The sequence below is a fragment of the Ursus maritimus genome, unplaced genomic scaffold (genome assembly GCF_017311325.1).
Source record: "Ursus maritimus isolate PB19 unplaced genomic scaffold, ASM1731132v1 scaffold_8, whole genome shotgun sequence".
NCBI lineage: Eukaryota > Metazoa > Chordata > Mammalia > Carnivora > Ursidae > Ursus > Ursus maritimus.
Genome location: NW_024426996.1, coordinates 21,332,930 through 21,346,019, shown reverse-complemented (window position 1 = coordinate 21,346,019; position 13,090 = coordinate 21,332,930). Strand labels below are relative to the sequence as shown.

General features: G+C 40.4%; 1 protein-coding gene across 1 annotated transcript in view; it reads left to right on the top strand.

Annotated features, from left to right (window-relative positions):
- Positions 1-13,090, top strand: part of FRAS1 (Fraser extracellular matrix complex subunit 1) — a 416,963-nt gene that overhangs the window by 258,963 nt on the left and 144,910 nt on the right. Inside the window, exons 27-29 of the mRNA XM_040625321.1 lie at positions 2,022-2,292; positions 5,747-5,831; positions 8,583-8,909. Coding sequence (XP_040481255.1) covers positions 2,022-2,292; positions 5,747-5,831; positions 8,583-8,909 — 683 coding nt within the window. The remainder of the gene's footprint in view (positions 1-2,021; positions 2,293-5,746; positions 5,832-8,582; positions 8,910-13,090) is intronic.

Here is a 13,090-nt window from a genome sequence, read left to right as displayed (position 1 = left end):
TCAGCTTTTGAGTGTCCTTCATCAATAACACGAGGCATATTTTAACAACCGCAGTCAATCACGTTTTCCGTCTCTAAATTTCTGACCTCTAAAGATATTAAGACTTCCCATGGGAAAAAGACATCTTTTGCTCATTTTATTGGGATCCTTGTGGAAACCCCAAGTACTTGAGAGTCAGCCTTCTCCCCTTGGGATGTAATACAAGTCAACTTGTGAAAATGAATTCCACTTTCATTAGAGTAATCTTACAGTGGAAGTAGTCCCCTTGAAACTTGGCATTCCCAAACTGTCCGGTCTGACCTACTTGTACAAGGAAACACTAACAATTCAAGTCCGGGTGAAACACCTTGCAGGATACAGGATGCATTTCACATCGTGATCAGATATTCATCCATCAGATGTTTCCTATGGACAGAGAGGGTAAAATTTTAAAACAAAGCTTGTATAATTCACATGAATTCTGAATATAAGCCACCGATAATCATGCTTCACTACAGATTAACTGGTACTGTTCAAGCAAATGGTATCAGACATTTGCTTTTTTCTTTATCCTTAATGGGTCTGATGGCCAGATTGATCAAAGTATTAGGATAGGACTGTGGTTCTCAAACTTGAAAGTCCCATTAGGATTGCCTGAGGAGCTTGTGAAATCACTGAGGTGCCCACCCCAGAACATCGAAGTCAGAATGTCTGATGGTGCAGCTGAAGTATCAGTGATGTTTTACTAGGTCCCTATATGATTCTTTATTGTTATTATTGAGATAAAATTCACATACCATATTATTCACCCTTTAAAGTATACAATTCAGTGGTTTTTAGTATATTCACAAGGTTATGCAGCCATCACCACTATCTAATTCCAGGACATTTTATTCTTCCTAAAACAAAATCCAATAATCATTAACAGCGTCTCTCTAGTGCTCTCTTGCCCTAGTCCCTGGCAATCATTGATCGACTTTCTATCTCTGTAGGTTTAACTATACTAGACATTTCACATCAATGGAATCATACAATATGTGGCTTTATGTCTGGCTTTTTTCATGTGGCAAGAATAAAATTTTCAAGGTTGGAACATGCATCAGTACATCATCTCTTTTTATGGTTGAATAATATTCCATTGTATGGATATACCACATTTTGTTTATTCATTCACCGATTAATGGACATTTGGGTTGCTTCCACTTTGGGGCTCTTATGTAAAACTGCTGTGAACATTCACGTACAAGTTTTTATGTGGACATACGTGTCCAGCTCACTTGGGTGTGTGCCTATCAGTAGAATTACTGGATCATGGGGTAGCTCTGTTTAATTGTTTGAGGAACTGCCAAATTGCACCATTTTATATTCCCACCAGCAATGAATAAGATTTCTAATTCCTTCACGTCCTCAGGAATACTTTTTATTGTCCTTCATGGTGGGTATGAAGTGGTATCACATTGTGGTTTTGATTTGCATTTCCCTGATGACTAATGACATTGAGCACCTTTTCATGTACTTATTGGCCTTTTGTGTCTCTTCTTTGGGAAAATGCCTATTCAAACTCTGCCTAATTTTAAATTGGTTTACTTGTCTGTTAGTGCATTGTAAGAATTTTTTAATACATATTTCGGATACAACTCCCTTTTCAGATATATAATTTGCAAATATTTTCTCCCACTCTATGGATTATCTTTTTTACTTTCTTACTGGTGTCCTTTGAAGCACTTTGGTCCAAATTATCAATTTTTTCTTTTGTCTCTCATGCTTTTTGTGTCGTATCGAAGAAAGCATTGCCTAATTTAAGATCACTAAGATTTTATCCTGTATTTTCTTCTAGAAATTTAGATTTTAACATTGAGAATCTATGTTATTTTCATATGCATTCAGGGTGAGAATCACTGGATTAGAAGGAGGCTTATGGTGTACAATAGCCTAGAGTCTCATTTCTGAATGAACATTACAAGTCTATTTACTTAAAAAAAAAAAAAAAACCTTATTAGTTAATGTACCAAGTCTGATCTTTGGATTCATATGTTTTCCAGGCAAAATATACACTCCTAGTCTTCATGTGAATGGTTCTCTCACCCTTGCAATTGGTTCAATGAAGCCACTGGATTTTCCCCTTCTGAATGTCCAAGACCAAGATGGCAGGGTGGAAGACCTCCAGTTCCATGTCGTGAGCACTCCCACCAATGGTCAGCTAGTGCTCTCAAGGAAAGGAAAAGAGGTTCAGCTCGACAAGGCTGGCCATTTTAGCTGGAAGGATGTGAATGAGAAAAAAGTGCGTTTTGTGCACAGCAAAGAAAAGCCCAGGTGACTCAGTGTTCTGTTGTTTTCCTCCTGCCTCCCTTCTGTCAGTGCTTTGCGCCCCGCCCCCGCTTCTCAATAGCTATCCCTTCTCCTCTGGGGAAGATCGATACTCCAAAAACGCCAACGCTTTCAGCTGCCTGTCATCATTTCACTGTAATTGCTCCAAGAGTGTGCTTCTGTTAGAGGCATTTTCATTTTATCACGTAATTATGGGTAATTCTCTGATGTGACAGGAAAGTTCCTAGGACAATTACCCAGTATTTTTGGCCCAGCAGAAACAAAACTGGTTATCTACGCAGATTGCTAGAGCTGCTTCTTCAACATTAGGGTGATATAGTAGGAGTGAGCAGTGGCTAGAAGATGGAGCACATACTTTTCAAAGTGGTATATGGTTCCTAGAATTCCAGAGTGGGAGGGAAGCTAAGAGTCAGAACTTTTTATTATCCACTTTATGGGATTAATTGTGGTTAATTTTTAAGCCGGATCCAGTTTTCCTCTGATGCCTAGCACACTTCTGGCTGTCTTCCTCACCCCAGCTGACATATGCTTCAGGAATGCAATTGAATGTTAACACTAACCCAAGCAAATAGAGTCATATAATTAGCGGAGTAAATCTGCTAAACAGAAATCAGAGAATGCACCCCAAAGATTAGCCTCGTGGATTATCCTTCATCCGGCTGTGCTTCATTAGTGCAGATAATTCAGAGTAGACTATATGTGTTAGCAATGGATTGAAATATTCACGGTGAATATTTTCTACTGTCACCACTGGAGAGTTTTGGTTTTTTTTTTAAGGTTTGGGCTAGGAGATAGATGGGGAGAAAAGCGATGCCACTTTCTCTATTGCTGTTCAAGCCAGAACCTCAAAAGACCATCTTTTTTTTTTTTAAAAGACCATCTTATAGGAATAAGAACAACTGATATTTCCTGAGTGCTGACTATGACCCAGGCATTGTATTCAACACTTCATGGGAACTCTGTCTCTTTATGTTCCCAGTCTACAGATAGGGAAACTGAGGCCTTGAGAGTATAAGCAGGGCCAAGTCTCCAATCCCTGGCTCTCTGACTCCACAACCCTGCCTTTAGCCACTATGATTTCTGCCTCCTGAGTAATACTGGGACTACTGGGCATACTTCCATCCTCAAGGGGCAAAAGATCTTTGCACAGACATATTGCTACAGATGGAACTTAAAACTCTGGTGTCTGATGCCATAGAATCACTCTTGTAATTTACGCTCCAAATGCTGCATTCATTTTGCTTCAAGTGTACTCCTTAATTGTTTGTATCTCTCTCTCTCTCTCTCTCTCTCTCACACACACACACACACACACACAGCTCCGTACCTGTAGTCCTTTGCCTTGGAATCATGTGAAAAGTGAGTCAAGTTCGTAAAGCCCCCTAGACAACCAAAGTTACTCTCTTGTCTGTTTCACCTCTTCAATCTCTCATCACCTCTTTTCTTCCAGAGTCAGCTCTGTACCCCAAACAGGACAAAGAATGGTGACTATTTTGCAGAGAATTCTTGCAGCACTCCTATTACTTTGGGGTTACCCAATTTAGCATCGGATTTTCTTTATCTAAAAATTTAAACAAAAGAACAGTTAAACAAGATTGGCAGTGATTCATGAAAAAAGAAAATTCTGTAAGTTGCCGAATGAGACAAATGCAAAAGGGGCAGCTTGCCATATAGGTTTGTGGTTTTGTTTTTCCTTGTGAAACCCTGACCATGATTCTTTAGCACTGGATTCCTTTGGGGTCAGAATGCTCCTGTGGAGTACAGGACAACCTGCAAACACGGCCACGGTGGCAAGCCAGCATTGCTGGGATGCTAAGCAGTTAACCCGAACCTCAGTGCCACCAAAATGTCATTTTCCCCCAGTAGGTTAGGAGTAACCACCCCTTCTTGCTTCTTTCTGTTGTTTCCATCAATTGCTTTCTCGGGACATCTGGAGATGGGAGCGAAGAGGGACAGGATTTAAATGGCACAGAAAATCAAGGGGAGGATGAAATGGGAGGGAAAATAGGATTTACTTTTTTTTTTTTAAATCGGTTTTATTGAGATAATTTGGGTTCAATAAAATCCCCCATCTTGAAGTGTGTACCGTTCTATGAGCATTAACAAATGTATATATTCTGGTGGTCTTGAAACCACAAGGTTTGAAACAGTTTCATCAACCCCTCAAGCTCTCCTTTTTACTGTTACTCCCTTCCCCCCAGTTTCTGGCAACCACTGATCTGCTTTTTACTCTTAGACTAAGTTTTTCCTTTTCTGAAATGTCATACGAATGGAGTCATACAGTATATAATCTTTTGTTTCTGGTTTTTGCCATAATGCTTTTGAGATCCATCCACGTTCTTTCTTGTATCAGCAGTAGTTAGTTCCAAAAAATACCTTTAAAATAATGGTCCCTACAGTCGATCAGAATTCAAAACCTCTCATAATGCATTAATCACACGTCTTACAAGCCTACCATGAGTTCTGTGGGCAACTCCTACCTTCCCTTCTAGTTGTCTCTGAAGCTACTGGAACAACACTCTTACAGGAAGTAAAAACCACAGCAAAGAATGAGCCTTATTTTTGTTTTATTAATTAGGACTCTTCGGTTGCAAGTAATGAAAGTCAGTTTGAATTAGATTAAGAAAATTGTAAGGTTTGTTATAACATTGCAGATGTGGCTCAAATCTCTAACACATCAAGGACAACTGGGCTTCTGGGATAAGCCTAGAAGCTAGAACCAGGAATGGGAAGCAGGACTCAGTGCTTCCTCTTGTCTCTGTGTCTCATTGCTCAAAGGCCTCATTTACCTCCTTCCTACAGACAGGCTTGCTCTACATCTCATCATGGTAGACTGTGGCTTCTGCATCGTCAAAAGGGGGCTCTCAGGCCAGTTGCAAATTCCCAGGGAATATTCAGCCATCTTCCCCTAGTCCCATCCACACTGAATGTGTATGTGTGTTGCTAGAATGGGGGGCCGGTAGATAGAATCAGGTAATACAAACATTGCAGAATCATTCATGGGGGCCTACTGTCATAATTTGGAAACAGGTTGGAGTGAGGGTTTGCAGGGAGGGGGGATCACTGAGAGCTAATCAGAGACTATGATAGGTTCCTTTCCATTCTCCAATTTTACCATTAACCTTCACTATATTACTAACCTGTCTTGGGATAAAAACTGAGTTTTCAACAATTTATATAGTCATTTTAGAAAAGTCAAGACCAAAAAGTTTATGTAATTGTTGCATTTTATTGAGATTGGAGAATACACCATTGTTTTACCTGTATGTCACTCTGTTCATCTTCATCTGGTTATTTTTATTTACAGTATGAATATGATATCACGCAGTGATTTGATCTAAATTCTTCCATGCATATAAGCTGAAGATATTTTTAATCTTTGTTTTTCTAGAGACTAATGACTGCATTTTCTCATTCCTTTCTTGGGGACTTCTTTTAGGAAAGGTTACTTTTCCCTGAAAATTAGTGACCAGCAGTTCTTCTCTGAGCCCCAGCTGATCAACATACAAGCATTTTCAACCCAGGTAATAACAACGCCACACAATTAATAATTTCACATGCATGAATCAAGGTTTCTAGTAGTTATAGCAAAAATGAGCTAAATTAATCTAGTCTCAGTTTCTCCATGAAATACCACTGGAATAATTTTTAGTACTTGTGGGTTAAGAACAACAGCAATAACAACTAATTGCTAATATGTCTGTAGTATTCTTCTTAGTATTTTTCATTTAATCCTCATGATAGCCCTGTGAGGTCTTGTTTTTCCCAATTTACAGATCAGGAAACTAAAGTCACAGGGAGGTTAAGTAGCCTGTCTATGGTGATATAGCTGATAAATAAAGAGCCGAGATTTGTGCCCAGAAAATCTGGCTACAAAGTCTGTGTTCTTGACCACTGATTTAGGCTGCCCTACTTTACTATACTGAATCTGATACCAGCCCTTCAGAATAATTTGAAACTGTTCCAATCGTTAAGACCTTCCTAATCTTAGGTAAATGAGTTTGTTTCGCCTAAATATTTCTCCCTCAGGGTATGAAATTATTTTCAGCCACTTTTGCCTATCTGTCATGTAGCTGGACTATATTTTCATCAGTTTGCAGCGGGTACAGCATCTTATGAAGGATCTACTTAAACGAGGTGCCGGCGTGGTCATCAGCCAAACAGAAGGCTGAGGAAATCATGGTAGATGCTGTAAAACTCGGTGTGATGGCTCTTCTGTTCCCATCCCTCATCTCTGTGAAGATGTACTTATGTGTCCGGAATACATATAGTGGTAGATGGTCTGAGTAGCTGAGCCTGAGGGATTGAACAGCTCGGATGTGCAAAGAAAGTAGGAAGATAGATATAGTCTTAAGTTGTGAACAACAAGAGAGTGGGATATCAGCATGGGAACCGAGACTACCTAAATATCCAGACCTCACTAGAGTGTTAGTCATGATTCAGGGAAGGACATGAGATTAATGTTTTAAAACTGATTTTTTTTTTAATTGTTGTTCCAAACATGAAAAGACCATGGACTGTGGATAATATGGACATAACCACAAGTGGCTCCCGAATGGTGTCCACAGGCCAGCTCTGCTCTTCTTGATGGCATTCTTACTTCAAGGGTGACTGAAGTTGAGGGATGAGTAGAAATTGATCTGAGGTTCATTTGACCTCATTGTTGGGCTAAGAGTATGAATTTTGTTTTAATTAAAACTCAAGCAGGTAAAGCAATAAAAGACCAACCCAAAAACGAAAACATATTATCTCTGTAAATATGGGCCAGAGGGCCACATCAAGTCTGAGGACTATCTGGCGTAGAAGTTTCTCAGTACCTAAACTCAGAAGTTTTGTTTTGTCCTTTCCGTTTGTGTTAATGTAGTTAGTCTAATTAGGTGAATTAGAGACCTAGGGTAGGTACTGACTGGCAAGTACCTTTCTCATTTGAGACAGGAAGTTCCTATGGTCCCCTGAGTTTTGCTTATCTTCCCCAAATCAACTGAATAGATAGTGACAGTATTTTTACATTTTATTTATTATATGAGAAACTTTTTTCATTTTTAATTTTTTAAAATGGGATTTTAGAAATTAGTTTTGTTTTTGTTCCTTTACATTCCTGTGATATTTCAATATGGTCTTGAACCTCCCCGAGATTTTCTCATGCAAGTTGGTTTGATCTTTTCCATTTATGGATGTTGACATCACCTTTTGACCTCTCCTCATTCAGGATCCAAGGGGCCATTCATTCCCACGTACCTAGAATCACACCTTCTGCATTCTCACTTGGGAATTCTGAGGAGTAGCTGTTGTCTAGCTTCCTACTATGTTACTATTACAATGATACATTACTTAGACATTACTTTAATAGATATTGAAATTTCCAGGAGGCCAGGAGGGGTAGTTTTAAAAGAAAGCCATTTGGATTAAAGAAGGCAATGTGCTGAGAAAAGTCGTAGCTGGTTCAACTTCAAACAATATAAAAAACTAAGATGATGTTTTCTTTGGCTTCTGGCCTCATTTTTTTGGGGGGGGGTAATTTTTTCTGCTGTGGTTCATTAACTTTTATCTTTATGAAAGAGTATTTTATTTGCTTACTCAAGCTGGTGAGGGGAAACCTAATAATCCTAAGAAAAACATGAAAATTTGCCACATGAATTAACCAGGTGGTTGTCTGACTCAGACCTCGATCTTATCAGGCTTTAAAACCAGAGTTGGGGTGGGCCCTTCAAGATATGGATGCGATGGCTTAAAGAAAATTATTGGCTGTGACCAGATATTGCATGAATTCAGAATCAGAAATATGTTGGCCCAAGTCAGCATACTGCAGTGTAGCTGAAGTCAAGTGCTCAACTCGCAACACAAGTGCAAGAATTCCCTGCCTCTTACCGTTCTCTCTTGGAGGCAGACAGCTGGTTGGGATCCTTGACTCGGGGCTGATTTCAGTTACAGTGCAGGCGATGTAGTGTAAATCAAGATAGCAGAGACTTCCGAGATTTGGAAACAAGCAGCTCGTCTCAGTTGCCTCTGGTGAATATGATGGCCTTGACGTGGCTTGAGAAGCCTCCGGAACCAGAAGTGTGAAGTAATCTCATTTGCTCTGATGACTACGACTGCCCACACCTCCGACAAATACTTGGACTCTGCCGCAGTTTGGCACTTTGCTGGAGCCTCGAGAGTTCCTTCAAAAGCATAGAATTATCAGTTAGGTTGTGCACAGCTGTATCTGGTCCACTGGGTCGTCCTCTCCTTTCCTGCTAAATGACTTCTCCTCCTCCTTTCCTTCAACTCCTCAGGCCCCTTATGTGCTGAGAAATGAGGCCCTCCATATTAGCAGAGGGGAGAGAGGAACCATCACCACCCAGCTGCTCGACATCCGAGATGACGACAACCCGCAGGATGTGGTGGTCCAAGTGCTTGATCCTCCTCTTCATGGCCAGTTGCTCCAAACGCTTCCGTCCCCGGCAACCCCAATCTATCAATTCCGGCTGGATGAACTCTCCAGGGGCCTTCTCCACTATGCTCACGATGGCTCAGATAGCCTATCTGATGTTGCAGTCTTGCAGGCCAACGATGGACATTCCTTTCGAAATATACTGTTCCACGTGAAGATGGTGCCCAAGGTAGGTGTCATTCCTGAGCTGCAATTTCCTTGCCCCTAGATATGAAATTTTATGGATGATATTATTGTGCAATATTCACAGAGCTAAGATATAGATAGGTATTTATTCAAACATTTACCTAGCACCTATTACAGAGATACTTAGGATGTGGAAAGATTCATAGAACACAACACCCAATCTCGGGGAGCAGTGTGTATTTTGTTAGGAGCACTGTGATCTGAAGGACCTGCCCCATGTTGTCTACACAAGGGAAACTTTTGCACCTTTATGTTGACTTGCTGCCATAAATATGCCTCATTGTCCACTGATGCTCTTGTCTCCTTCCTGAGCATGACCACAAGAATCAAGCGCACCCGTTTTCGTCTGCCCTGCTGCAACAGCTCATGCAATGTGAAGCTCATAGTTTATCATGATGAATCATAAAGGATGAGTTCAGCCATTCTGTTAGTCCACAGAGGAAACTCTGTGTTCTACCATCACAGGAACAGTCGTCAGCCTGGGGCATTCCCGTGCCACCTCGATATGTTTTTGTCATGTCCACGAATACCTTCCCTAGTATTTACTTAATATTTTTCTTCGTATCAACTTTTTTATTGTGGCTTCATCCTAATAAATGATGCATATGAAATCATGGGCTTAATGTAGAATTATACTTCTAAAATATTAAAATTAATACATAACCATTTTTTAAAATATTCATCCACATTGTACATAAAATGTTCTTGGATATTATTAACGGGATGGCTATCACGTTTTGGGAAATGCAGGGCTAACCCATGCCAGATCTAAGAGACTTATTAAAAAACATTTTCAGAACCATTTATTACTTGATGATATTTCACTAGAAGCTCTTTTCTCTGTTATAGCTAGAATGGCTCTTCCCCATGGTAGTAGATTGGGAGACTTATCATTTTTATTGAACTTTTCATTCCAAATATCAGTAGCCACTGAAGTGTTGTTAATGATTAGCTAGAGAGATTGATTTGCTGAGGACAGTTTAGAAATGACTTGTCACTTTCTCACCGAAGATCATTCAGAATTTGTGACGGATCCTTGTGCAGGTGAACAGCTGAATGTAACATAGTCTGCTGGCTAGTTTCTCAGGCTGTTGTCTCATGATTTGCAGCTGATGAAAACAGTGATGGTGGCATGAGATAGATGGGAGTAAGTGCAGGCTGATTATGAGATCGAGCTGGCCGATAGCCACCTTGTAGCTAATCCTAATTATCACCCTCTTGCAATCGCCCTGGGAGAGGAGTTTTGGTTCTGGAGAGATGAAGTCTAGACAGACACAGAAAGTTTCTTTTCTTCCTGCTTGGTTTCCTTCCAAAGATTGCAACAGGATTTCAGTGCAACGCTAGCAGCTGCCTTTCCTGTAGTGGTTTCAGTCTCCACATTTGGAGCTCGGTTCAGGGGACGGCACTCTCATTTTGTATGCTATGGTCTAAGGTGGAAGGGTATTTCTAGGAATTTTAACTGCTTTGACTACCAAAACGAAGCAAGGAAAAATGAAAGTTAATTTATAAATAAGACATAAGCACAGAACTTGAGAATCTTTGTCGTGCTTATAACTTGGGATTCATGTTGGTATTTACAGTGTCTGTCCCTCCTCCTCCTCCTGTCCTCACTCCATCCCCTATACTGTTGTGCTTACATGTCCGTTGGGTAAACTAATGGCTTCTAAGCCAATGAACTGGGATAATGAAACCAGCATCCATCAGTACGTACTAGTAAATTTGATACTGTAATACTGATGTTTTACAAATGCATACTATATTTCCTTTCAGGAATTCAAAGTGCTTTTTCTTCAAATCTATTCTACTGATCTTTACAACATCTTAATGAAGAAGGCTAGAAGAGGGGCCAGATGACCTTATGTCCTCTAAAGGAAGTTCTATGGGTGGGAGGTGTTTTTGTTTGTTTTGTTTTTAACCTTTATTGGGTACTAATGCTTGATATAAATTATTTCATTTGATGTTCATGATCATTCTAGGATGTTCGTGCAATTATTATCTCTAATTTTCCAAAAAAGGAAACTGAAGAAAAGGTTTAAAAGCATTTTAAGATGTTTAAAAATGTTTATTTTTTATAAAGACATTTCATGCTGGAGCTGTGATTTCGACTCAAGTGTGTTTTGGCTCATCACGCTTAACCCACGTGGCTTTTTTCATTCTAGCCCATATTTTTCAGTGTTTTGGTCATATATATTCTGATCCTCCTAATGGACAGAACGGAGACAGCAATTTAGTCATTTTCTCAATGTCCTATCCAAGCAGTCTGGGCCCTAAGCCTCCTGGAATCTTCCCTCTGGACTCACCACATCTTGTTACAAGTGAAGCTATTTATAATCATAAGTCCACTGGAGTCCAAGAAGAAAAAATTGCCTCAGCTGTTAATGGCTTCCAGCACATGTATAGTCAGACATGACTGATTTCAGTCTGATAGCCACTTCTGAAGATGGGCATCCAAGTCCCTACCGTGAGGCTGCCTGTGTATTAAATTTGGAGTCTGGCCAATTACTGGCTGATGTCTACCTGGTAGTTTAAATGGAGTGGCGAAAGGGATTAGGTCTAATTCCTGCGGAATGGATGTACAAATTAATCCCAGTTTTGTTCAGTAGAAAACGTAACCCGCTGATACAGATGGAGAGGAAAAGCTAGAAAAAGAAAACGTTGTGTGAGCAGCAACCATTTGAGTCTTCCTTTCTTGAGCAAGGGATATCCTAGGAGTGTAGCGCATTTTTATTGGATGGGTAGATACTTGGAGCGATGCTTGAGTGAGGCTGGTTCCCATGTTCCTACCTTTGAATCCATCCCTTGGGCCAGATGAGAAACCTTCAGGCCACCTCTGCTGATGTTGGGGTGGCCTATCTGGGACGAAGGGTAGGAGCTCTCAGTTCCACCCTCATTTCTCAAGTTCCGCATCACTTCCTCTAAACTTTCATCCTTGGCCTGGCGGTGAGGAAATCTGACTGCTGCCCTCCAGGCTTATGCTGAGTTGCTGAAGAGAAAATAGATTCAGGACCGATGTTGAAACATGCTCCGTTGGGGGGAGGAGGCAAAAGAAATCAAAAAGATTAAAAGGTAATAAAGAATGCTCTGCTGAACAGGCTTTCATTAATTGGGCAGATTACCAAACCTGAGTCTGCTAGAGATATGATTTTAAAGCAATTCGGCGTCTAATAAGGGCTAAAATGTGGGCAGGGAAAAGTCATGCTTACTGGCGGGTTTCTCTCCACTGCCAGGCTTTCAAGAAATTACCTTCTTTTTCATTAATTGAGGCATCTCTGGAAAACATGCCTTTTTTTCCACTTTGGCAGTAAATCTGATGATCTTCGTGACCTCGTTTGTCGTTTGAGCAGTTACTTTCTGCCACTGGGTAATGCTTTGATGTGAAAAGCCCCCCAAGTATCATGCTACAAACTGGGTGGAAAATTCTGTTGCTAAGAGTCCTCTCTGGCTGTTTGAACTCGGTAAGGCCCATGTGCAACTAACGGCCCTGTTGTTCTTTCCTCAATTTTCCTAAAACTTGTCCTCCCAGTAGTTGTCTGGCAGGAATACCATTTGATAATAAGGGTGCTGTAACAATTAGTAATATGGCACAAAAATGTTAATTTTTTGAATAAGAGTCAATCTCATAAATAAATCTTACCACATGTCAGAGTTTCACCTTTTTTTTTTTAATGATTTTTATCTATTTATTTGAGAGAGAGAGAGCACAAGCGGGGTGGGGTCAGAGGGAGAACCAGACTCCCCGCTGAGCAGGGAGCTGGACATGGGACTCAATTCCGGGACTCTGGGATCATGACCTGAGCTGAAGGCAGGTGCCCAACAGCTGAGCCACCTAGGCACCCCAGGGTTTCGCCTTTTATGGACTTACTTAGCTTGTTCAGTTTGGCATCTTATAAGATGTATTGTTCAGAGTATATGATCAAAAAATGGTTGTAGATTACAAAATTTTGTTTGTTTATAACATAGTTGAATCTACATGGAGAGAAGTTTCTATATTCTTGACCAGCAGGAACAGAGCTTCTGAGGAACATACACATACTGACAAAAACAAAAACAATCCAGTTGTCTCTCCATCCTTTATCCTGGTAAATAGCATCTAAATCTCACCTTCCATGTCCACCCCACATAATCCTTCCCTAAAATTTACAGCGTCCTTTAAGATTGCATTTT